Source organism: Diadema setosum, chromosome 6 (assembly GCF_964275005.1).
Source record: "Diadema setosum chromosome 6, eeDiaSeto1, whole genome shotgun sequence".
Lineage (NCBI taxonomy): Eukaryota > Metazoa > Echinodermata > Echinoidea > Diadematoida > Diadematidae > Diadema > Diadema setosum.
In genome coordinates, this window is record NC_092690.1 from 3,461,616 (window position 1) to 3,488,825 (window position 27,210).

A 27,210-nucleotide genomic window follows, 5' to 3' on the forward strand; every position below is an offset into this window, starting at 1 on the left:
CCATCAGACGCTAAAGACGGCGTTGTAGGTCTACTGTCAGGATAGTCCCAGAGACTGGGATATTAAGGTATCCCTTTTCTTCTCTTCGCGGCTCGTGAAGTGCCTTATAAATCAACTGGATTCTCCCTCTTTGAGTTGGTGTTTGGGCATGAACCAAGAGGGCCCCTGAAAGTTGTGAAGGAGCAGCGGTTGCCTGAGGAGGAAGAGAAATATTCCAATGCTTTAGACTACATCTCCACGTTCAGAGAGCGTCTTGTGAGAGGGAATGGAGTGGTGAGAGAACAGTTGAAGTCTTCGCAACAGACAATGAAGGAACGCCTTGACCGAAAGGCAAAGAGTCGTCTGTTTGAGGTGGGAGACAAAGTCTTGTTTCTGCTTCCATTGCCAGGAGATGCATTGAAGGCTAAATTCAGTGGTCCATATGTAGTAGACAGGAAGCTTGGGAAGGAGACTTATGTGGTGAGCATGCCTGACGGTAGAAAAGCCAAGAGAGTGTGTCACGTTAATATGTTGAAGACGCACCATGAATGTGTAGAAGACGTAGGTGCATTTGTGAGTGGGAGTGTCACACACAGTGCTGGTAAAAGTGCTGAAGAGTTAGAACATGATGTTCCAGATTCTCAGAGTGTGACTTTCAAGTCAGGAATGACTCTGCGAGTAGATAGCTCAAAGGCACTAGACAATCCAGGGTTACTGCTCAGTCATCTGTCTGATTCAGAGAGGCAAGATGTTCTCGACATCTTCTAGGAATTTCCTGAGGTTTGCAGTGATAAATTGGGCTGTGCGAAAGACACTGATCATACGGTAGATGTTAGTGAAAATGCACCCATAAAGAAGCATCCATATCGGATTCATCCTGCTACAACTGTAAGAGAGAACAGGTTGATAGGGAGGTAGATTCCGTGCTTGCAAATGGAATTATAGAGCCCAGTAACTCAGAGAGAATTGGTTGCAAAAATGGAGTGAACTGTTGTGGTCATTTTGGCTCTCAGAAGGTTCAAGTCTAGGTGTTGGTTCCAGATTGCTTGTCGGTGCATGGCATGTGTTTTGTTGGTGTATGATAATGGCATGTACAAGCTTAGAGTCTGCTCCTTCAGAATATGTCCTAAGCTAAAAATCAATGCCTGGGGAGCTTTTTGATGGTTTTGTACTGCTGGACAAAAATTAAATCCAAGTGCAACCATGTAAAACAAAAGCCAACATAAAGTCACCAGACATAAATTTTCGTTAAACGCTGATTCTGTATGACCAGGATTTAAAATGTATATCTCAATCCAAATGGACTCTCCTAACCTATTGAATATTAATAGCTAGTTTTCCCAAGCACGACGCTGCCTGTAATTGATCGTGACGTGTGCAAACTTTGCTTCTACGCATGATCAAATCCGAGAAAGCAAGCCAATCAGCAATCTTGTCCCTACGCCTCTTGACAGGTACTAGACACTCGAGAGTTTTCGCAAGCACCACGACGCTGCCGAGACTTGAGCGTGCCATGTGCAAAATTTGGGAAGTTTCCGAGAAACGTCCCGGCCAGGGGAGAGCGAGTACGGTACTTGGCAAAATTAGCGTTTGGTCCTGATGCTGGGCAGGAGTTAGTCAGCCAGCCAGAAAGCCAATCAGCGATCTTGTCCCCACGCCTCTGTCCTAACAGAAAAGCGAAACTGCTTACATTATGGGGACGGGAGTCTGAGCACGGGGACTGTCAGAGCTGATTGCTTCCGCGTGTTTTTGGTCTTCCCGTCGTGTAGCGAAAACTCCCTATTACAAAGAAAGCACACACTCTGGAAAAAGTGTGAACTGAGAAAAGAGTATCCGAAGTATACAGGTTCTATTCAAGCGTACAATCTTACCATGCAGCGCTGGCTGCGCAATGAATGGGACAAAGAACAGAAAGTAAGACGCAATAGCAACTATACTTAAGATGATTATCAGACTATTACAAAGCTAAAGTCATGAAAATAAGTATGCTCTATCAACACATGTCACTCATGAGTAATAACAATTTTCAACGTATTTGCATAATCATTTCAAAAGTTATTTGGGTCGAAAGTGAATAGCACTTACAGGGATTTCAAGAAAATGAAAAGAGGACTCTAAAATATACCTAATCACACTAATTCACCAAAAAAAAAGTGTTATAGAAAAAAAAAACCCAGCTGAAACACTTTCTCATTCGTTTTATGAGTCCAAACTTTAGATTATAATGTAGAAGAAGAACTGGTCTTTCATGAATGTGAAAAATTGAAGATTGGAAAGGTTGAACCATTTCACATAATGTTGCTTCCCTACGTAAAAGCAGTACGCGCGACATTTGGTTGATGTTGTGCTGCACCATGGAATATCTATACCATTTACTCATCCGGTTAAAGCCACTGTCTTTTGAATCATACACGTCAAAATTAGCACCATGCCTTTTATTTTCAACTCTAAGATTATTTGAATAGATATGTATCAATATTGTTTGTGACGGTCATTAGGCCTATTTCATAAAATTATACATTGTATTGCCCTCTTCTTGAGAATGGATTTACGTTGTTGCTCTCTCTGAATTTGAGCCCCCTGAATGCTAATGAAATTAAACGAATGTAAGGGCAAAACACAGGCACACAGACACAACCACCGTTATAGGTTTTGTTTGTTTGTTGAGGAAGAGTGTTTTATATATATATACCTATGAATTTGTGCATGGACAGATGGGTCGTACATCCAACGATTGTTCTGGAATGAAGGTGAGCCGAACAATCTAGACGAAAATGGTGAGGCCTGTGTGGAACTAAGGTATAAAGGTGAGGGCAAGTTCTTCTGGAACGACAGGAATTGCGACGCAGAACATAGTTACATTTGTCAAGCAGGTAAACCATTATCATTAACTGAATATAGTTATTGTCTCTTTTTTATGTGACAATTTTCTTCACGCATTCCCTTCTTTTTTTTTTTTGTCTACCTGTTTGTGATTCATGTGTACCCTACGACTTCCTACACTATTGACACTTAGGTACACGTAGGTCATGAACTCCTGTGACGAGAACAAGTACATGTACTGTCTATTAGAAACAAGGGTGTGCAGTGTGAATTTGCAATTAACTGATGTTAACTGTTATAATGTTGTGAAAAATAGGGCCTATTTAGTGTTGTGCCAGCATTAAAATAGTATATTGTCGGAAATAACTTTGTAGTTTTTTTTTTCATCTTTGTATTCGTTTGATGCTAAGTTTAGAATTCTCGCTATCGCCAATGACGTAAAAAGTACCCGGATGTGGCTTTTTCGTCAAGATGTAGTGCACTTGGTAACAAGGGCACTTCCGGCGCGGAGCATAATTTGCACAACGCTAGCGTGCGCGTACGTGTACCTTACCTATAGCGCAGCGCCGACCACGGATACTAGTACAGTAGGCCCCTGTACCGCCCGAGCCAGCGAGGCCTGTCATACTCGTACACTGTAGTCCCCTCCGGCGGCTGCCGGCCTTGCATTAGCATGCACCACGTATACTACACGCAGCGCATAAACTAACACATACCGGTACAGCGTACTGCTTGATCATGCGATCGATGTGCACATCACAGATCAGTCATCTCTGCATACGCTGAAAATATGTTGGAAAATATTCACCCACCTGGACATACAGTATATCGTCATGGAATGCCCATCTATTTTTTATTTGTTCTCTGTCGAAATGTCGCGAACACAATCGGGAACGAACAGTGACCTCGAACTTATCCCGTCTCCGAAGCAACTTCTTCCAAGTAAGTACGTACACACGAATGTACGTAGGCACTAGGCCTAACTATGTTAACTACCTAGTGCTACTACCACTACTAGCCTAGTAGCTAAAGTCGCGCGTGCACGTACTGCGCTGTGGAGTCACCCGCAAACCTCACCCACGCGGCCACGTCACGTCTCGCATGCCAGTAAGGGTCCTATTTCTGCAGAATGTTCTCATTTATTGTCGTGCGAACAACACATGGCAGCTTCGCAGCAACATCCAATAGTCGTATTAACAGCAATTTCTTAAGAATGGAGAAATTTCAAATCATATTAAAGCTGTAATTCAAGTCGAGAAAACCGGAAGTACACGTAGAATACAGTCGGTTGTGTGTGTAAATAGCATTAGTCACGTATCACGCGCGTACGAACGGAAGTGACTTTGCTACCGGACTATCCCATAATGCACCGTAAATGACGCTTAAATCAACATCCGGGTACTTTTCACGTCATTGGCGATAGCGATAATTGATTAGCGGTTTGCTCTACTTCAATACGAAGAAAATATCTAAAAATTAGACAAGCACTCTGATAGCGCAGACCTTCACCAAGCGGCAAATTTCAGTGCAGAACATGTCACGCTGAAAACCGTCAAATTTCCCAATTTGTTTGTTTGTTTGTTTGTTTGTTTGTTTGGTTTATTTCTGCATTATCTTTCTCCGAATACAATTGCAAATAAAAACAAAATGATACAGATACATACAAATCAATACAAAGAAAAATCATTTGCGTAACAACATTCAGTCTGAAGTGGCATAATTATGAATCAAAATAACATATTAAGGCATACTGTATCTATTAACAAAGGAGAAATCAATACAGGGGACCGTCATCATAAGCAGAGCTTGACGTGGATGAGGCCCTATCTGAATAATTTTATGTGATACCAATGTAATACAACACCAATTATATATATGTACTCATAAAACTCTTAATCTTAATACACAAGACACATTTTGCTACAGAAAAAAAAAACAGAAAAGAAAAATAGTGACTTGGCGCTTTAAAAAAAGAAAAAAAAACAACAACAAAAAAACAGCACGAAGCACCATTTCACCAGCTTCCAGCTGTGTTTGTTTGTTTGATAGATACTTAATTTTCTGCAAATCAATATACATAGATTACATAATCATGAACATGGGAAACATACAAAGTATATTTGAAACAGTGTCGTTTGACTTGCATAAACAACGATATAAAAGGAAATTAATAATATGATATTACAGCATGCATGTCTATGCAGCAGGGATTACAATAACAATATTATATTTAGGAAGCGATAATGCAGAGGGCCGCCATTGTAAGCATTGCTTGAAAAGATGGCCGGCCCGAAGAAAAGGTAGGGACGGACTAGATTCGTAACTATTCACATTCTGATGCGAAGATAGCAGGGGAAATTAAACTCTGATGTGTGATGGTTGTGAATGTGCGTGCAAGTGCTTGAAAGTCCACAGGGGCAGATAGGCACATATCGCGAGCATTGCACGCGCTTTAAAGCGCGTATGCAAATCTAAAAGACACCCAGCCTGAACTCTCAAGTTCATTGACCCTATCTGCAGAAATATCAAAGAGCCTTAAAAAAATCCATAGCAATTCTCGGAACACTACCAACATTTTAATCATTATGTCAATAATTGTGTCATTATTAACTTTTTTGGCACGTTTCATTCATATCCGTTCACAATTTTTCAGTTATTTTGCACATGGACAAACCAACCAACCAACCAAACAACAAACAAACAAACAAACAAACAAACAAACAAACAAACAAGAAAACGAACCAACGCCGGTGAAAACATAACCTCCTTTCTTGGCCGAGGCAAAAATAAGAAATCTGTAGAGGCTGTATTGCCAAAGTCACTCTTCACTTGCATTCATCACATCTTGATTATTTTCCTCGTTTACCCAAGCGTTAATGCGTTAATGCGCTTCCCTGCGCATGCCGGATTAGGGAGCTTTGGATTTTCGCGACGGAACGTTCAGAAGAAAAAAAAAAACAGGCAAACAAACAAAAACGAAACACATTCTGAGTATGCGCAGAAACTTACGTCAAGTTGATCTATTTATAGCTTGCGTCGTCTGAGTTTTCCACTGCGCGTTCTGGGCCTTTGTTTTTTTTTTTTTTTCCGTCCGCTCAATTTACGACGTAGAGAGCTACTCCATGCACCAATCATATGGGGGCGCCATTTTAATCTTTAAACATTACGTCCCTGTGTAATCTTAGGCTACTTTTCAGCACGACGCAGGGAGGAGGAGAACGCCCAGTTCAAGCGTCGTCTCAAACGTCCTCGCAGCAAATCTAAAGCTCCCTATTGTTGTTACAAGAGAAACTTTGAGAATCTAATCCATCTGATTTTCCCTTTGAAACGGCGACAAATTCAAAGCTGTAAATGATTCTTGATAAATTAGCTGATTTTCCATTTACGAGACGGTACCAGGTCATTAGCATTCGACTACCCACATTTTTTTTTTTCTAGTTTGTATCGCCCGAATTCACAGTAAATCATACAATAGGGAGTTCTTTTGTTCAGACCAAGCAATTTAACAGAACTTCAAATAAAACGTTTCGATTTGAATTACGCTTTCAAAACCCCAAATCTCACACCCATATAACAATATTGGCAAATAGTTCGAACTGAATATCGACAGGTAGACAAAAAAGATAATGCAATTTTGCTCTTCATAGAGTGCATAGCTCTTTGTGCTTGAGTTACAGTGAATGCCCGGAATATCTGCCATGCGCAGGGAAACGATGTGTAACAACAATCTTTCATGTGCACGACTATTTGGTTTTCCAAAGGCCACCTTTGATGGCGGTCTCCTTTTATATTTCTAGATATAGTACTCTCCGCGTAATCGGGTATCGCTTTAACGGGTACTCCGTTTAATTGGGTAGTAATGTAAAAATCAGTTCCAATGCACATTAACTTTACCTGATAATCGGGTTGCCTCTCCGCATAAATGGGTAAATAATGTTCTTCTAGTATGATTTCCTACCCACATTTTATCGCAGATAAAACACTTTAAGAAAAAACGCGAATGCCAAATTTTCCACGGCTAATCGCATTAAACATGAAAATACAATTAATGTACGTGCCGTGTAACAGGTAATCGCATTCTCTGCTTAATTTGCAAAGGAGACCGATCATTTGAGGAGTGATTAAACATGAGTTTTCTGAAGACATATTTGTCCGTAAAAAGAGTGTAAATTATTGCTCGTGACTCAGCAAGTGTAAGGTACAGTATATATAATGTGCCGTGCAAGCATGCGTGTTCAAGCATACGGTGTAGATGTTTGGTGCAGTGTTCAATGCAATATACATACACACATTCTATGTGTCAACTGGGAATGAGACGTGTTCTTAATCGGGTACTCCGCTTAATCGGGTAAGAAACGCTCTGCTCGAGCCTACCCGATTATGCGGAGAGTTTTTTTAAGCATTTTTTTTTTCCAAGGCATATGGGAATAATTTGGTTTACTATTTGATGAGATTCAGACTATATTATTTTGTCCCTTCCATCAAGCTTTGAATCCAGTGTGTGTCATGTTCAGTTTCCTTGTGTGTGATTTCAAAAGGACGTGAAAGCATAGAAAGTGAGAGGAAAAACAAACAACCAAACGCTAGAAGGTATGAAATTCCGGTAAGAATACTTAAATTACTTCGCCCTCCAAAGAATTGAAAACTTGTCATTTTAATATTTTGCCAATTTTGTGAAAATGTAAAGACACATTGTCCACATGTACTACAGACCTATTAGGAGAATCATGCATTATGGCGGAGGCATACTAGTCGCCTTAGCGACATTTCTAGTTTATAATATCCTTCTTTTAATGTTTGCATAGCCACATACTTTTAATGTATATACTATATATAAATATATTAATATACATATTATATATGTATACGTATGCGTGTGTGTGTGTGTGTGTGTAACATATGACTTATTATCATTGTTACATGTAATGGAAATCAAAGTCAAATTTCCAATCAAAACTACGAAAGGGCAAGTCATAATCTTCAAATTCATTTATAAAAGCAGACATGAACAATGACAAGTGCTATACTGCTTGAAAGAAGGAGATTTTAGTGGCGTGGAGAAAGTTTGTTAAAGGAGAAAGTTTTTTGATCTATTTCAGATGGCCCTTGTACCGGGGATATGAATGAACTTGACTGGTTAAATGAAACATTTAATGACAAGTGCTATCGTTTCATCGGAGGCAGCTACACATGGAATGAGTCCAGAACAGCCTGTGAATCGAGAAACTATGGTTCTCTGGTGGAGATTTTAGATCTTAGCACTCAGGAATTTTTATCCTCTATTGTATCGCTTTGGATGTCCATGTATTCTTCCGAGTTCTGGATAGGAGCGTTCGAAGACACCAATGGTAATGGAAGATCTTGGTTTTGGGACGACAGTAAGTAGAAAAGTATTCGTTTATCATTATGTTCCATACACGATTACAATTAACTCGTATACTGAATATACTAGATGAAACTTGATGATACTATAAATGAAACATAGATTTGCCCTTGGAGTACACGTCAAATGTTTTGGTTTTGTAATAGGCGCACCTGGTCTATTCCTGAACGTAAATCCAATTCTACTATCAACCCTACACATTGATTTCCTCCTTTAGACCTATCTGTAATTTTTATCATATATTGTCCTTTGTTTTCGTGAAATATTGGAATTACTTCCTAGACTTTTCCAGTAAAAGGATCCCTGAACGCTTCCTCCTGTCCCCTTTTCTGTCCACTAGACACTGTACTCCAAGGGCAAATCTATTTTTTTTTTCAAAAGTTCCCTCTATCTCCGACAAATACTCCTTGAAACGATTCAGTTACACTTTTCATTTTGCATTTTTATCGTAAAAAAAAATGATCTTCCCTGATTTCGATTGAGTATGCAAATGTCATATTGTCCGTAACACTTTTGTTGGAAATAAAATAAAATAGAATGGAGATGGGAAATTGAAAGTCGAATGCTTCCTTGTATTTATCGTTCATTATTACATTTATTACAACATTGCTGTTCCATTTTGAAAACACTAGTCAATGTACCCGTAGAGTGCTGAATCAGCCGAAGTGGGGCCAGAGAGTACATGTATCATGCTTGTTTGGCTTTAGACAGTGCCCAGAAATCCTCTATGGGGATTCCCCCAGAAATGGTCAAGGTCACTGGGTCAACGGAGGTCAAATAACTGTTTTGCGCTACTCCTTGGTCCGATCTTGGCCAAACTTGCTTGAAGCATAAGGTAGGCCTACACCTGGGAAGTCCCCATTGAGGATACTTCTGGGGGAATCCCCATATAAGTAGGCCTACACCTGGGAAATCCCCATTGAGTATATTTCTGGGGGTATCCCAAGGAGTAGCGAAAAACAGTTATTTGACCTTTGACCCCAGTGACCTTGACCTTTCCAAAAAATGAACCCCTCAAAGGCAATTTTGCGGTAAACATGCATCCACCCACTAAGTTTGATGGAGATCGGACCAAGGACCTGGGAGGAGTAGAGGAACAAACAGACAAACAGACACACAGACAGACGGACAGACAAATGTTGCTCGAATTATAGTATGATTTTGACTTCATCTCAATGAAACACAGGCACCATAGTGACGACTGACCAGTGGGCAGAGGGAGAGCCTAATTCTGGTGATGAGGAGTGCATCGAGATGAATCAGAACAAAGGATTCCAGTGGAATGACAAGTCATGCAGTTCTAATGACGGTTATATATGTCAGAAGGGTATTCAAACCTGGAGAAAACTCATTTAAATGAAGTCTTCGTGAAAATTTAATGCATAAATCCATTCAATACAATTCTTGTTGATACATGCTAACTAATTGACTAATTGTGCCGTAATAATAAATTAAAAACATAATGTTCGTTTAATCCATATTTCAAAGAGAAGCAAGGGATGCATAACAGAAAATACAGACATCATTTGAAAAGATTCTAGAGTATAATTCAGTTTACAGAATGGCCATTAGTATCGAAACTAAAAAAAAAAAAAATGTATTAGAAATGAGGCTGCAAGAGCGGGGCGTTTTAAGTGACGTGACCGTACGCAGTGTTTGTGTGCTTGTGTGTGTGTGTGTGTGTGTGTGTGTGCGTGTGCGTTTGAGGGAGGGGCTCTGACTTCATTGATATTGTAAAATAATAGATTACATTCACAGTAATGCTTGGACGGCAATGTTTCTAATCAATCATCGATTTATAGATTGCAATCATGTCTATTGAACTAAAACTAAACACATCAATGCAGGACTAATGTGCAATGTGACAGTAACAGTTATTGTATTATTTAAAAAAAAATGTTTTGAAAGTGCATAATTTTGAGAATCTCGGAAACAACATAAATATTTTGGGTTTGGATATAAGTGCTAAATTCTAACAATGGCATCGGAATTATATGACTTAACATTTGTGACACTTTCACAATCTAAACCGATACATAATCCATGGGTCAATTACTATTATGTTTGCAAGGACTGGTGGCGTGCGGTGATCCTGGAGCTCCAGGTCACGGTGTGAGGGCGCCAGACGATACGTCTTCTTTCCTTGATGGCGCCACGGTTAACTTCCGCTGTGATCCAGGCTACCAGTTGAACGGCTCCGCGTCAATCACCTGTCTTACGAACGGGATTTGGGATGGTGCTAGGCCGTTTTGTGAAGGTAATCTATAGATATAAGTAGCATTTAATTGTAGACCAAAAATGTTCCTTATTTCCCTAATGTTGGGCTTTTCCTTCTACCACCCTCAAGATGCATCGTTATAGAACATTGCTTATAAAACTTCTCAAATATTCCCCGTTTGTTTGTTCTGCCTAGCACATAATCTGTTCATAAGGCATGCATCCTTTTAATGATTTGGACTATTTATAGATTGATTCGTTATAATTTTGTCGCAAACAGTGATTGCACAATAGATGGAAATTCGTCTTCCTACTATTATCTTTAAAGGATACATTTTTTGATGTTAGACGTTCCATCTTTTTAATAACATTAACTAGTAGAAATCATTTTATCTGTATACCGAAGTGAGAACAGATACTACAGAAGCTGTCATGCCGGAAATAGATGGCTAGTTAAAAAAGGAATTTCCATGGAGGTTCAAATTCAATCAATTTCTCTATTGATCAGTAGCGCTTATCGGCATTCACAGTGATAAATATCAAGAAAAAAATCACAAGCATGAAAATACGAAGAGAACCAATATATTAGGAAGAATATACATATTGAAATGATAGTGTCAGAAGTGGTGAATAATTTCGATTCTGTTTGATTTGAGGCGTGGAAAGCTTTGGAATAAACTAATTCGATCTTTTGGGTCTTCATCAAGCACAGCCGTAAATTGTTCAGGAGATCCACAGAATATTGACGATGCAAACTTCACAGTAACGTCGAGAAAATTTAGAGGTGTGACGACATATTCGTGCTTGGAAGGATTACTACCAACTGCACCTCCCGTGAGTTACTGTCAGGCGGATGCCTCATGGAGCAAGCCCAATTTCTCATGCTCAGGTAATTGGAATTGCCTAGTTCTTTGTGCTCGGAAGACTCTCTGTAAATGATCTTTGTATTAAGTATAATGGACATAGTTATGAAAAGTTAGAATTGAGTCCTAATGCGTTTACCCATGCAGAAAATCAGACTCAAAAGGTCCGCATAAAAGTTACAGAACATGCTTATTAACGAAAACGGATAAGATTAAATCATTGAAAAAAAAACCAAAAAACAAACAAACAAACAAACAAACTCAACGACATTGAAATTAGGACAGGTTATGCCAAGAAGATCTATTTCCTGATTCCGTGATTAAAAGAAAAAGTTCAATGAAAATGATTATTATTACTCACGTTTCAGAAAAAAAGAAACTTTGAACTTATATCTGCTCATTTGTCCGAGTTACGTTGGTAGTACGGGTCAAATATTGTTTTGATATTGTTTGGTCAGGAGTAAAGTTATGTGTTTAAGGTGCAAAATCTTCGCATCAGAGTACTGTCGTGGCGGCAATGCTCAAATTTTTTCACATATATATGTGTGAACTCAGTCAAAGTTAAAATTACATGTCCAATATGTTATTATGTTTATTTTTTTTTCTCACTTCGAAGCCATTCCTACTCTGCCGAGTTCAACGACTCCACTTCTGACCAACGGTCCGAAAACTTTACGGACATTGTCAAGAACAGGTAATATGACGATAATGAGAAAAATGTTATGGGAGCATTTACTAAGGAGAGTGAACGTCTCGGTTTTCGTTGACTTATCATTGTGAGAAAACAGAAATGAAAAACTAGGATTTTCCCCTCAAAACTAAATCCAGCGGGATACAATGAGAACCCACTACGCATGCATGACTGCAATTTGATCGACCCCTGAGTAATTCCAGGCTGGCTTTATAACTCTCTTTCGCTAAGCAGCTTCCCACGTATCCTAGAAAATGTGCTTGTTTGCTAAAAATATATTATTCAATGCATATGAATTATAAGGTGAAATAGAGAAAACAGAAAGAATATGTGTTGATATTTTAAATCATTCCAAAAAAATCGTAAAGTCATAAAAACCAGTTGCTAAAATAACACGTATATTATGTTGTATAGTACAATGCCAAGTTTGTTTCAAAAGGTGCTAATTCCACAAAATCCTCCAATATATTTTTATTTTTATCATTGTTATTATTATCATTATTATTATTATTATCAATTGTTTAAAATAAATCAGTGTAGGCACGTAGCTTTGCTCCTAGACAGGTTTTCTCTATAACATTATGGGGCATTAATCCTATGGGACATGAAACCATCGCGTGAAAATTCTTTGGAGCGTGTAAAATAGAAATCCAGAGGATTTAGCACCTGTTGGGAAGCACCTCTTCATAAACTTAAGATAATGTTATGCTATGTTTACAAAGATTATAAAGGTTGCAAAGCATTACCTTGTTTTTATTTTCTGTTACTACCGAATTTCTGTACAGCAGATCCTCATGCTCCCCTAATTTCTAACGAGTATGAATACAAATTTCGTACAATATTGTTTGTGACCGTGCATCACAAAACCAACAACAAATCGCACCCCTGCATTTCCGTGAGGACTCAAAAAAAGTTGAAACGGGTCAAAGATTCGAAAGTCAATATAATTTTTCCATATTTTCTGAAGGAGCTATCATTTTTCTACCTTATTCCAGAGTTCAGAATAAAAAGAATGAATGGAAAGTTTGGTTTTGAGCGGTTTGTCTGCAACCTTTTTTTTTTTTTTGTAGAGTAATGTGAGCAGGCGTGTCTTGGAAGCCCCTTTGTTATTACTCGAAAATCCTTTCCAAGCTCACCACTTTTAACTCTGATCTCTTTTCAAATGATAATGATAATGCTTTCAAAGTTGACATTCACCATGGACAGAATGTTGTGATAAAGGGTGCTGAATTTCAGCTTCATCTGATACTCTCTTTATTGTTGTTGCTCCTGTGGTTTACACCCTATTTTTTTAGTCACATTATTCGCACAGCTAGCACCGCTTACTAAAGATTAAGCGCTTGAAGAGACCCTGTACTTCAGAGCCTCTATTGTTAGTTCACACTTTTCCAGAGTGTGTGCATTCATTCCAATATACATTAGGATACTCTATTTGACTAGAGTTACAAATTATTTTAAAGCTTAGAGTCTGCTCTTTCAGAATCTGGCCTTTACCAAAAATCCCTGGCTAGCAAATTTTTGTTTGCTTTGTGGTGGAGGGTCACATTTATTTTGAAACACGTATTAGAGTACTGGAAATGCCCTGAACTATATTATATATATATATTTTTTTTTTTCCAGAAGTTCTGTCTACTACTGTTGAGCAAGAAACGACCACACTAAGCCAATCACTGCCATTAACATCAGGTAAAGAATAGAAAGCAATTGTGACAGAAAGTGTTTTATCACATAGATTGATTGCTTTGATCAATGGCCTTCAATGTAACTTTGAATACAATTGAGCTGATCGTGAGATTCATGTTAACGAGTATGTTGTAAGCATTCATTTTTCTTTACTCTTGGTTAGTATTTACCTCTCAGAAAATACAAAGTGTCTCTCTTTCATACACTTTAACCAAAGACATGTACCGAGTAAGCCTTGCAGGGTGACTATCAGTTGTGGGTACAACGGAGACATCATGGTCACGATAGACACTGACCGTTGTCTGGTTGAACATAAATGCCTGCATTAAGAGATATTGCTTACACTCATATTCACACGCAACCTTTTCTCCGCAGATAGTCATGCATGGGGAACTTTAGATTTGCGATACGAACGTTTAGACGACACTTGCGTTGGCCATTCTTCTCTCTCCTTGCGTCGTCAGAAACTTTTGTTTAAACAATACGCAACGACGCAACTCTTATGAAAAGTAAAATGGTGCTCTCATGTGATCCGTGCATCAAGAACATGTATAGCTCTCTGCGTCATGAATTGAGCGGACGTAAAAATGGCCCGGAACCGACCGTTCAAACTCAGACGACGCAAGGTCGAAAGTCCGCGTCGCAAAAACCTAAAGGTCCCTAATACTCCAGATACTATTACTATTACTGTTTCTATTAATGTCACTATTACTATTACTATTTCTATTACTATTATTATTATTCCTGTCACTATTACTATTACCATTTCTATTACTATTACTATTGCTGTTCCTGTCACTATTACTATTACCATTTCTATTACTATTACTATTATTACTACTATTACTATCCTAATACTCAACCCTATTCGAAAAAGACAATGGTTTTGATATGATGAAGACAGTGATATGGAATTTGTGTCGAGAAATTATATCATTCCGCTTATTTCCCTTCCTGATTTCTTTCAACATACTTACAGTAATAGCTGGCACCACTATCGCCATTCTATTCCTCATCTTTGCCCTTCTGGCTGCGGTATTTGTAGTGCTAAAACGAAGGTATGTATGCTGATTTTGTATATAGGTGCAACCTAATGTGACGTCTTAGCATATCCAAATGATTGAAATACAATGGATTGAAAGTCAGGTATATTTACAATTTAATGAAAAATGAAACTCATTTTTTGCGACGATAAAAATCCTCTTCCTCCTTATTCAATTATTTCTTGATTTAAAACACTTAAAAACGTTCCATGATTTTTTTTTGGGTGTTTTTAATTGGGTAATACATGATTGTGAATTATTACACTATACAACAAAGCGAAATATAATATATGATATCATTTCAAATCTTAAGATGTATGCTTAACAAGGCATCATGATATAATGTGTAACTGAACCAGTTGAAACTTCAGCTCCTACCGTGGTCGCATGAATTGATCTAAACACATTATTGTCTGTTTACATGTTTGATTTCCTAGGAATCGCCAGGTGGTAAAGTCCGACACAATTCAATACTTGGAAGAACAGGATGGCCATCGTCATACCTCTGAGAACATTTACAACCTCTCCAACTACGACGTAATATCTGATTTGACAGCCGGAGAAACTAACCCCGCACCAAACAGCTCTCATGGTGCCGAATTAAGTGGACATGAAAACCTTGGAGACAACGAAGATATCATGGTCGACAATGAACTGTACATTGCCACTGCTGAGCACACATGTTAGGAAATGCCTATTAAAGAAAGTCTTAACTATAATTTATGTATTTCACAGTGTTGTATGAAGAAACTCGCCAAAATATTATCTTTTGATGTCATTGCAAGGTGTAGATAATTAAAGACATCCTTTTCGACTGCGGGCAGCGAAAAGATATTACCTAGTTATGATAAATTATGGAGTAAGGTAGTTAGTCTCTTCTGGGTATGCTGGAATTGTGGTTCCTTATTTCGAAAGTTCGTTATTACGAAGGTTCGTTAAGCCTTATTTCACAATTGGTGTGGGCGCGTGGGCGACTATTTGTCGCACAACATGATGCATACACTGCAAACGCCTTTGATCTCATCAGTTCTTTCACAAATGCAACAGCTGTCGTACAACAAAAGCTAATAGAAGAGATAATTTCGACTTATATTCAGATTCAAATTTCATTTTATTGTCTAATTAGGATATAATCTTTCTGTTGGCAGTTTTACATGTAGAGTTTTCAATATACAATTCGAATTTTAGCATATTGTTTACTTTCCTCTGACTTCCCTCTGTTTAATTCCCTCTGAGTTTTATGACAATGTATTGTTACATATCTAAGGTTCGATTATCATTGTACACTCCGTTCACCTATGTCTGTGACCAAAAGAGTGATTTCTATATTAAAAAAAAAAAATGAAATGAAAAATTGCTTTGAATTGCAATATACAGTCAAGCAGTGGATAGTTACGACTTTATATTAGAGATGTGCTACGATAATGGTGTTAAGCATAATCGCACGAAAGACATGTCTCGATAGGTTGCGAGTGCACGGGCGAGTGTTGTATGACCTCCAGTCAATTCAATGCGACTATCGAGTCGTGCGAATTCTCGCATCAGCTCACGCTTTGTTGTCCAACACTCTTCTATAGCCGTTTTCACATCAGCCCGATGTTTCGAAATAGCGCGCTATTTTCTGACTTTGGAAGTTGAAAAATATCTCGAGCTTGGATTTTTATCGGGCTGATGTAAAAACGCCTAATAGGACAAGGTCGCACAACCAAATGCGAATGAAACAATCCCACCAGGTCCCGTCTCGATTTTAAGTAGTGTTTACAGTTCAGATTTGACCAGTCAAGACCAAAGAGTATAGAAGCTACATATATAGTAGTGAATTCTGTCTCCCTTTTATTTCTTCACCTCTTTAGGGGGTATACAAGGGAAGAGATGTGCTTAGGACCTCGTTTTGTCGTACAGAAATATCATTCCGTCTAATCATGAAATGCATTTGAAGAAATGTCATTTATTCTCCAATATGCAGTCCCACAAAGTTTGAGCTAAAGTAGCCCGATAGAGAAAGAGATAGACGACATTTGTCAGCTCAAACACAAACTTTGAGGCACTACAGATTGGAAAGTGATGACGTAACTTCAATCTTTTTTTAACTTATCAACAGAAAATATGCTTCTGGTGATATTTTGGGGTCTGAAACACAATTCTACCTCTGTGTGCCTAATTAAAATGAAGAAAATGTAAGGAAGGCACAGTTCGCTCCATTAGCCCACGTGTTAAGAAGCTCGCGGAATTATTACTAAAATGGCCGCCGTTGGGCTACATGTGGTGCTCCATGGCGTACTACACCCGTTTGCGTGCGAAATCACGAGAGTACGCCCTCTTAACTTTAGCTTCTATACTCTTTGGTCAAGACTACCTCCCGTTCGAGCGACCGCCAGCAACAACTACTTGCAAATCAATTGATCGGTCTGCAACAGGTGGTGCAGGTGGTTGCAAACTGATCTTAGACCAATTTTGAAAGGAATATTAGCAAGGAAGGGTTTGTTGGTTTTGTTATTTCATATTATTAACCAACTTTAATTCATTTTCGTACTATCGAATCTTCCGAATGACGAACCCTACACACAATGATACTTAACACTTGATAAAGGGCGAGGAGCCCGAAAATTTGTGTTTTTAAAAAAATAAACTTTTGGTATTGAGAGCATGATTTTGTTCTATGTTTTTGTCATTGCATTGCTTATAATATATGAAGAGCTTGCTTCCAAAAGGCGCTAAATCCAATATTTTTCAATGGATTAAACGCGCTTTTTGGTTGCAAGCTCTTCATATATATATATATATATTATATATTACACACACACATGGCCGTGCGTTACAAAATCAGCAAGAAGTTAAACGAACTGCGTTTTATGTGATTATTCAAACTGATGAAATAAATATTTCCTTTGTCTTATTATTTTTTCTTAATAAAACAAAGTTTGGAAACATGAATAACAAAGTGTCATTTTATGCATTGTTTCCTTTCTAGAACACTGTTCTCACACATCTCAGGTGTATGGATTCGCAACACGAGGGTGTTTTGTTAACTTCACTTTCAATTTTGATATCTGTTGAAAGGTCACGCTGTTCTTTGTTATTGCAAGTAAAAACCTATGCATGAGTAATTGAGTGTACTTAATAAGTGTGAAAGCTTTCAGTTTAGTTCGATATCTAATTATAGAGTTGGTTGCTGAAGAATCTTTTGTCGTGTTCTTTAATAATTACAATATGGCACTTACGAATATACCATGGATTTCAAAGCCTTTGTTGTCTGTACTGGAAATTTTCCTCCAAGAGCTTAGTTTCGATTCAGAAGTATAGGGATATAAAAACGAGACCAAAATGGTTAAAAATTCATTCATTATGACTAAGCTACTCATTTGGAAATGCTATCATAGCTTGATAAGCATAATCTATGCCCGACAAACAAAATGACACCAAAAAGGTTTTGCCACCTCAGGTGGTACCAATAACCCATTTTTCGGGACTTGGCCCATGGACTAATAAGCTCTCTCCACGTGTACGCAACTCTGAACTGTGTTCTACGGAAGCTTATACATGCCAAAGAGATGACACAATAAAAAGACGAGAAGACAAGTTTAATACAGGAACTCGTCCTCTCGTTATTTAAGGCCGTGTCACACCAGCCTTGCGTGCGACTTGCAAAGAACAATTTTCACTACCCGGAGGTCCCCGTAGATATCCGCACATGACAGTACCTAGCATGTATCTCAAAAGTAGTCGCCCGGAGGTGCGGACGCATATTTTTTTACCCGCAACCGTGTTTAGGCCCTGTCACACCCTTCCGGGCAAGCTACTCGGGCTTGTTACGTATAGGGATTTTTTAGCATACCGGACATTCCTGAGGGCGGAAAAGGATTTGTGCGAGTCAGCGCATGTGTCTTACTTGCTGGACGCGTTATACTTGTGAGTATTCTGTGTGATCTTCGTACCAGTCGCGTGGGGGCTGACAACTTAGTGAAGGAATTCCTCTAATGGAATGGCTGAAATCTCACAGAATTTCATTAGCTTGGCTGCATACGGGACTGCGAAGTACCTGCGTGGGAATTGCGTGGGAAGTACTGCCGCTAAGGGTCTCCTACTGGCGTTCTGCGTGGACCTCTACGGGCATTCCCGCGACTCACCCGGAAAAAGTTTTGGTCATGCTCAAAACTTGGCTGCGGTTAAATCGGACTTGCGTGAGAACCTCCGGGCAACTACGCGCTAGTAAGATACTGTCAGGTGCGGACCAACTGCGGAGAGCTCCTTGGAGTAAATTTGTTTCCCCGCAAGTCAAGCCGCAGAAGTTCCCCCGTACGGTATGACAAGGCATGAATGAAAATTGCAAACATTCTTGTTCGCCCGCTGAAAATCTTCTACGTGCTGGAAACTACCTCCTCGCCACAAGCCCGCGTTATGGTGTGATACGGCCTTTAACTTGTCTTCTCGTCTTCTTATCGCGTCATCTGGTTGGCACTTATACGCTTCCGCATTCAGGGTTCTATGGACATGGTCGGCATGACATCGTTAAGGACTGAGAATTGTGTAAACACAGTCAGTGCCGCGGTTCAGGATCTACGATCATGTACCTTGTCAAATTACGTTCTGCAAGTATTACAAATATCCTGTACATATGCAATGTATATAATTTCTTTGTTTATTTGATCGAAGTGAAAATAAAATTGAATCTTTAATCTTGAATCTTCAATCATTCTAGCAGTTACTCAGGGAGATGAGAATTCAAACCTCCTTGAAACATTCAAAAACTAGGCTCTGCTACGAGAGTGGAGGAAATTTGACTGTCCATACCGAGATTATGACCTTGGACTTGTCAACATCATTAAAGCTGAAAAAAAAATACTTGACGCCGTGCCAAAATAGATGCTAAAAGTTTGAAATTGGCGAAAAAGGAACACAAATTATGGAAATGAAGATTTTATTTTAATCTGTATCATATTTCTTATAAAGACAACTGCTATGGTACTATGTTGGTAGGCCAAGTGTTAGACCTTTCGTTAGAGGGATTGAGTAACTGTTGGTTGCTTCAGAGTGATACTGACACTGACTCAAGAATAAGAGCAGAAGAGGTTCAAATGAGATAAACACGAATGGTCACGAACGATTTACACAGTAGGCCCTATAGCACACCACAAAATCAGGGTCCATACAAATACAAGAACGCAAGGTGATATTCATGTCGAATGTTTTAAGTAATTGTAAGTACACACTCACATGCACACATCATAGGGTCCTGTATACTGTTCAAGTTTTGTACAGAGGGTTAAGCTCAGACTAAAATCCGGGACTTACTTTAAAATTAACCATTGACTCAATACAATGACTTATGCTTTTCCGTATTCAAATCACTCAATATTACTGTAACCTATTCAGCTATTACTCATACCAATGACAGTGTTATCTCATATAGTTTTCAAAGTATTAAGGATAAAAAATGGAGAATTATTTGGTCTTTTTTTCTAAGACTAGTTAGTACAACACACACAATAAAGACATAGGGTCTATTACACACATTTGAAAACCAAATGAACTACAAAATATTAATGTGGCGACTGGTTTGCCCCCGCCATATCTCACTATTCCTGCAATAAAACTACAAAACATCTTACATGAGACTACAGTTTCACATGTCTAATGATAATCAAACATAACATATTTAGAAATGTGACTGCACAACCCGTAACAATTATATCAACCTACTATAGGTATAAGTGGATGTCCTATTGGATAAAAAGAAAATAATAATAATCAGCCCGAAACGTAGTTGTGACATCTGAGCGTATTCTTTATTCTCTCTTATCTGATACTGTCCACTTAATCAGACAATCTGGAGCTAGTCACGATTAATTCAATTTGCATTGTGATGAACTGCTTGTTTCAAAAGTTACGAAACCATGGGACATCGGACGTTTGCATTATGTGGAATCAGTTGCCTCGTATTCGCCATTCCAGGGTAATATCTCGAATGTCGATTGTTTCAAATCCTCCCTCCATACTGCAGCACCTTTGGGACTTTTCTTTCATTTAGAAGTGTTACTCAAAATAATGATAGAAGTATTGTATGTGTGTTTAATTTCTGCTCTTGTCATATTCCTTCTCTGTTTCTTCCATTCTAAAGAGTGCAACCATGTAAAATACATACAAGTCGATCATTTTTTTCAAGTGTGTGACGTCAAGTTCTAGCGCGTTTTAGTTGTTGTTCTTTTAAATTTATGGAGCTCTCTGCCGGATGGGCAATTTGCTCCAAACTGAATATGCATTTAAGGAATTATTTTAACTATCAAAGTCTACACTATACTACTACCACTACTAATTTACAAAGAACAAAAAACAAAACAAAACAAAACAAAACAAAACAAATAGCGCCTTATTATATTCATTTTAAACATGGCGTACATTTCAGCTAATCACACGAAAGAGAACAGATAAGTTTTGGGAAAAGCAGATGTAGCTTGCCTACTCCTGTACCGAAGTGCACGGTTACACTCTTCGACAACAGAGAGATAGTGCAAACTTCAAGTGTGGATTTGACATCACCTCCGAAAGAGTGAAGGATGATTTGTCTTTAAACTATAATGTCTACGGTTACTAACAAAATAACTCTTTCCCCATGAGTACATAGACAATTTGTATAAGCGTGTACACATGACACCACAAGTACGTACACATACAGACACGTACGTTTCATACACACACACACACACACACACACACACACACACACGTTTATATGCGCACTCGGTAGGCCAGCATGTTGTGGCAGGTGCCCTGAGGTGTGCATAATTAATGAGATAATCTCTCGCTTGGTTGTGGAAAAGGCGCTCTCTTCGATTGTCCCACGCATACAGCCAAGTTCTTGTCATTATTCTTCCTTGATAATCCTCTGTAGTCCACGTTGAGGGATATTTTCCTTCATTTTGTTTTGTTTTGTTTTTTCGGATGTTTTCTGCCTGGTAAGATAATCTTGCAGTATTAAGGTAAGGAATTTCGCTTGAAACTTTTTCTTTTTTGTTGGGGGGGGGGAATAAGTATGATGATGGAATTGAAATCCAAATTGACTTCTATCATAGCATGTGTGGCCATTGTTGAGCGAAGTTTGGAAATACTGCAGTGTCGTGAATTTACAGGTGAAAGAGAATGACACAACATTCTTATAAACCTCTAACGTCCCCGGTTGTCTAGTGATATCTTGTCTCCCTTTGTTTGTCGTCCACGGGCGAGGAACAAAGAGGACAAATTTACCTACCGTGCATGTCAATACCCTTTGATATAACGTGATACCACTGAAGGAATTTCGCTGAAAATGCCATTCGATTTGTATATAATGATAATAATAACAATAATTGACAGTGCTTATACAGCGCATAACACAAAGTGATAATGTCCCTATGCGCTTGTAATCTGTATTTGGACTGGTGTGAAACGTTTAATATTTATTTCTTCGTTTTCCCTCTCAATACATACTGCAGCGAATGGCGAAGTTTGTAGCAGTTTTGATGCTTTCTGTTGGGACTGGTAAGTTGATTATATCTGTGAGTTCAGATGACTATCATCATAGGGAATGCTATCAACGAAGAAATAAAAAAAAAATGGCATTACAATTTGTTGGCATTAAAATTTGTTGCCATTGCATCTTTCTTTCGGACTCGAAGACGTGTTGCAATTTATCATGGCTAAGGCTTTATGATAGACAATTTGCTATAATGCGATGTGGAAAAGCATGTCGTATATCTGTATGTTGCCAGTTTTGGAAGCAGTACATAGAGATAGATAACGGATCGCATCTCAAGTGAAATAATACAGCATACTATAGCACATAGGCAGAAACATGCCTCATATACTGCCAAAAAAAAAAAATCTCTGTTTAGATGGGAGAAGGAAAGGTTGTGGAAATTCGGTCAAGCTTTGACAAAGCACATAATACACATTAAAATAAACACTATGATTGAAGTTTAAATGCGAGCCATTTCCACATTTTGTTCCCTTTACCCCACATTAAAAACTAAACCAACAGAAGAAGGAATATTGCCCTTGTTGAAGAACATGAAAAAAAAAATACAGAACGCTGCACATAGTTCATTTAAGCCTTGTGCCACATCAGCACGACCGACTCGGACGATGGCCAACTTCGCATATTCTGCTCAAACCCACAATCCCACCCAAACCGATCGATAAATCGCCAAATGTCACAGTACAATGAAATCGTCTCTCGCGATTCCATTTCTGTCAGTGTCATGTATCTTGCATTTTATGTGATGATTAACCATCAAGGGGTGTTTCCAACTAGATTTGCGCATAGATTCTTCCTTTTTTAACCACTGTTTTGAGAGCAAGAGTCATATCTCAACAATAATGTATCTATTTGAAAGAAAATCAATCACATCATATACTGTCATACAATCTATTGGAAAGCAAAACTTGACAATTCTGTACATCTTTTTTCTTACTTACATGCCCAGGGTTACAGAATCCAGAAAAGTTACATAGATTTGAAGGACAAAAAAACAACAACAACAACAAAAAAAAAAAAAAAACATGACTACGTTGCAGGCTCAGAAAAATGTAGCACACAAGAGTTAGACCATGGCTCATAAAGATTTAATAACAAGCACAAGTTCAACATGGATTGCTTTTGGGATGCATACAGCTTGTATTCCATGATATCAGTGTCGGAATACAGTAAGTACGGCCAGCGAAACACAATTTTCTTGGTATTATACAAACTACATTCAACGATAGTCAGTCTATACTTCTTTGAAACAGGCACTAATATATTTAGTACCTGTATGTTTAAGGAAGCTGTAAGTATGACTCAGAAAAAAAAAATGGACAAAGACCATGACAACCAATTGCCGATCATACATTTTGTGACAGGGTCGCCAAAAGGTTGGTGATGGCCCCCATAGGGTTTTGGTAGCTGGAGATTGGTCCAGTCTTTGCGTATGTGTGACCAAGCCTTAAATTATTTTAATTACAACTTGTGCCAACTTCTCTAAAGCAGGACTGGTGGTTGGACAGTGTGACGTTCCTCCTCCACCATGCAACAATTGCTTTGATGATAGAGTAGGTGCCGTAGAAGATACCATGCCGCAGGGATCCCTCCTGCTCTGGACCTGTGATCATGGCTATGTCATGACTGGCGATGGTGACATAGTGGTCTGGGTGTGCGGACAGAACGATACTTGGCTTGGACCCGATCCCATCTGCACAGGTAAATGTTTTGTTTTAACAACAATAATGAATTTCATCAAAATAAAAGAGATACATTAACTAACCGTCTGTGTTTTGTCTTTTCGATATAAAACAAAAGCTCTAAACCTATGAATCTTCAAATGCATTTTGACGAATTTGTGGGTTCTGCTACGCATTTTTTTTTTAATAAAGTCATCTCTAATAGAGTTTTCTTTCATCACATGTTCTCTTTCCTCCATGTATTTAAATAACATTCAGGCAATTTTTGCCTCCCCCTTTGCGTATCAATTTCTCGTCAGGAACGAAATGGTTCAGAAAAAAAGTCATTTTTCAATACCACACAATAATTATTTTCGAACGGTCCCCAATTTTCCTTGTATTGTAGTTCCAATTTTATCCATTCAATGCTATATTATAATACAAAACATATTTACTCTTAAAAAAAAGAGCGGAAATGGTAAAAAGCACAATCTGATAGAAGTGCAAACAAGAAGACTGCATCGCTAAACTTAGCGCGAAAAACGTAGACTTGCACAGATGATACGATCTGACCAAAACAACCTGTCCCCCACCTTCAGTGTGCTACGTTTATTTCTTGTCCACGGGACTGGTGTACCTGTAAAATTTGTGCACGTTTTGATTCATTGGTAGAGAAACAATAAGAGCAAGATAGAGTTAGAGCAATTTGCATTCACACCTTTCCGGATAAGCTACGCGGGCTTTTGGCGAGGAGGTAGTTTCCAGCACCTAGAATATTTTCCGCAGGCGACCAAGAATGTTTGCAATTTTCGCACTTGTTTCTTACCTACTAGACGCGTGATACTTAGCTTCTGCATTCCGTGTGACCTGCGTGGGGGCTTTGAAACCGATCCGTTTTCTGTTACGAGTATGGGTACTGAGAAGTACCTGCGTTGGAGTTGCCTGCGAGGTGCCGCCGGTAAGGGTCTCCTACTGGTGTTCTGCGTGTACCTCTGCGAGCTAACCCCCACGACTCACTCGGAACAAGCTTTAAGGCCTTGTCATACCGTATCTGAGGAAGTTTTGCGGCTTGACTTTGCGGGGAAACAAATTTGCAACCCGGAACTCTCCGCAGTTGGTCCGCACCTGACAGTACCGAGCGCGTATCTCGCTTGTACAGTTGCCCGGAGGTTCTCACGCAAGTCCGATTTAATCGCAGCCAAGTTTTGAGCATGACCAAAACTTTTTTCCGGGTGAGTCGCGGGGATGCCCAGAGAGGTCCACGCAGAACGCCAGTAGGAGGCCCTTAGCGGCAGCACTTCGCAGGCAACTCCCACGCAGTTACTTCGCAGTCCCCGTATGCAGCCAAGATAATGACATTCCGTGGGGCTTCTGCCATTCATTCAGAGGAATTCCTTCACTGAGTTGTCAGCCCCCACGCGACTGGTACAAAGGTCACACAGTATATCTGCAAGTAGAATTTAAGTAGAACGCGTCCAGCAAATAAAACACATGCACTGACTCGCCCAAATCCTTATTCGCCCTCAGAAATTTCCGGTATCCTGGAAAATCCCTACACGCAACAAGCCTGCATAGCTTGCCCGGAAAGGTGTGACAGGGCCTAAACATGATTGCGGGTAAAAAGATTTGCGTGCACACCTCCGGGTGACTACGGGTGAGATACGGGCTAGGTACTAACATGTGCGGCTCATTCCGGGGACCTCCGGGAAGTAAAAAGTGTTCTTTGCAAGTCGCACGCAAGGCTTGAACAGAAAGGTGTGACACGGCCTTTATATAGGATAAGCCGTGTGATATAACAATAAGCCTTTTCTAGTTTTCTGTGCCACTGAGTCAAACGTGGACAACATTCACGCACATACCTATAGGGAAGAAACTACTGTCTCAAATAGAGGAAGAGTTATACACTGTGTTATAAAAATGACAAATTGTACTTCATTGCCCTGCGGCATGCACATAATGTATTCGAAAGCAAGGTAATGATTTTAAGAACTAATTGATCATTTTCAAGTGGGTATAATATGCCTGTATGGCAATTGTCTACTGGCCCTAACACACTCTTGAAGTACTGTTGTTTCTGAAACCGAAACAAGCATAAATCAACAATATAATCCAGTATAAAGCGACGAAAGTGGCCTTTCCTTCCTGAAGGAAATTCAAGTATTATATCAACAAACTTGACTTCCTGAAAAACATTTTGTTCATACGCAAAATTTTGAAAAGATAACGATAGACGTTTTCAAGAATTAAATACTTTTCTCCATTCGATGCAGTGTGAAAGGTAGCGTAAAGAGAATAACATAGGCTTAATGTATTGTCTGTCTCAATTCCGAAAATAACTGAGAAGACTTAACCATGTAGGCCCAGAAATTTGCAGAACTCATCGCAATGACAATTCTGTATTTTTTCAGCTGCGATAAATAAAATTCAAAGACTGAAAAATACGTATGTTTAGAGTACAAGCAGGAACCTCGTGAGTGTTAGTACATGGTTAAACATTTTCTTTTGTTTTGTAAACATTATAAAACAATTATGACAATGATGATGACTTCTATACTTTAATACAGCGCATCTGTATTGTGGTAGGTTTCTGTCTTAAACAAAATCAAATCAATCAATGCTACAAATAAAATACCTTCACTTTATCAAGTACGGCAAACATCAAAGATGATAATGATGATAAGAAATTAGTAATAATGATGATAATAATATCAGTTACGGGTTAATTACACTATATCTGCAGAAGTGCTCACAGCCATTTAGAAAAAATAAAGCTTTGATAATTTATAACAAACAAACAACCAAACCAAAAAACAAAAAATAAAAGAAAGTGACATTCACACTATGCGTTAATTTTCTCGATGTGAATGTATCTGTTTTGAGAATATCTATTAAATGACAATAATTTATATTCCAAAGATAGACTGGCATTAATAAATGACCCCCTCCTCCATTCGGTATAAATGATTGGTACAACATGATGAAATAGATTCAGATGACCATAGTTGCCAGCAGGGTAAATGTTTTAAACAAGAGAAACATTATACTTTGTGGCTGTTTGCAATGGATACAATGAAACATGAGTAGAAACGGTATAAAAGTTTGGTACAACATGATGAAATAGATTCAGATGACCATAGTTGCCAGCAGAGGTATATTGCTTTAAACAAGAGAAATATTATACTTTCTGGCTGTTTGCAATTGATACAGTGAAACATGAGTAGAAGTATTTTCAAGAGAATTCTTGATTCCATAGTAATAACATGATATTGTTGGAGTAAAGGAATATCATGTTTCTCATGTTTCTCCCCTGTAGAGTGAGTTATCAGACGGGCAGCTGCATTCTGAAATTTTTGAAGG

General features: G+C 38.7%; 1 protein-coding gene and 1 pseudogene across 1 annotated transcript in view; both read left to right on the plus strand.

The window, feature by feature from the left end:
• The window catches only part of LOC140230149 (CUB and sushi domain-containing protein 3-like), a 36,432-nt gene extending 21,063 nt beyond the window's left edge, over window positions 1–15,369 (plus strand). The window contains exons 6-13 of the mRNA XM_072310340.1: window positions 2,694–2,852; window positions 7,902–8,180; window positions 9,372–9,512; window positions 10,257–10,442; window positions 11,115–11,291; window positions 11,882–11,959; window positions 14,619–14,697; window positions 15,120–15,369. Coding sequence (XP_072166441.1) covers window positions 2,694–2,852; window positions 7,902–8,180; window positions 9,372–9,512; window positions 10,257–10,442; window positions 11,115–11,291; window positions 11,882–11,959; window positions 14,619–14,697; window positions 15,120–15,369 — 1,349 coding nt within the window. The remainder of the gene's footprint in view (window positions 1–2,693; window positions 2,853–7,901; window positions 8,181–9,371; window positions 9,513–10,256; window positions 10,443–11,114; window positions 11,292–11,881; window positions 11,960–14,618; window positions 14,698–15,119) is intronic.
• A 6,785-nt stretch (window positions 15,370–22,154) lies between these two features.
• Window positions 22,155–27,210, plus strand: part of LOC140230150 (CUB and sushi domain-containing protein 3-like) — a 91,362-nt pseudogene continuing 86,306 nt past the window's right edge.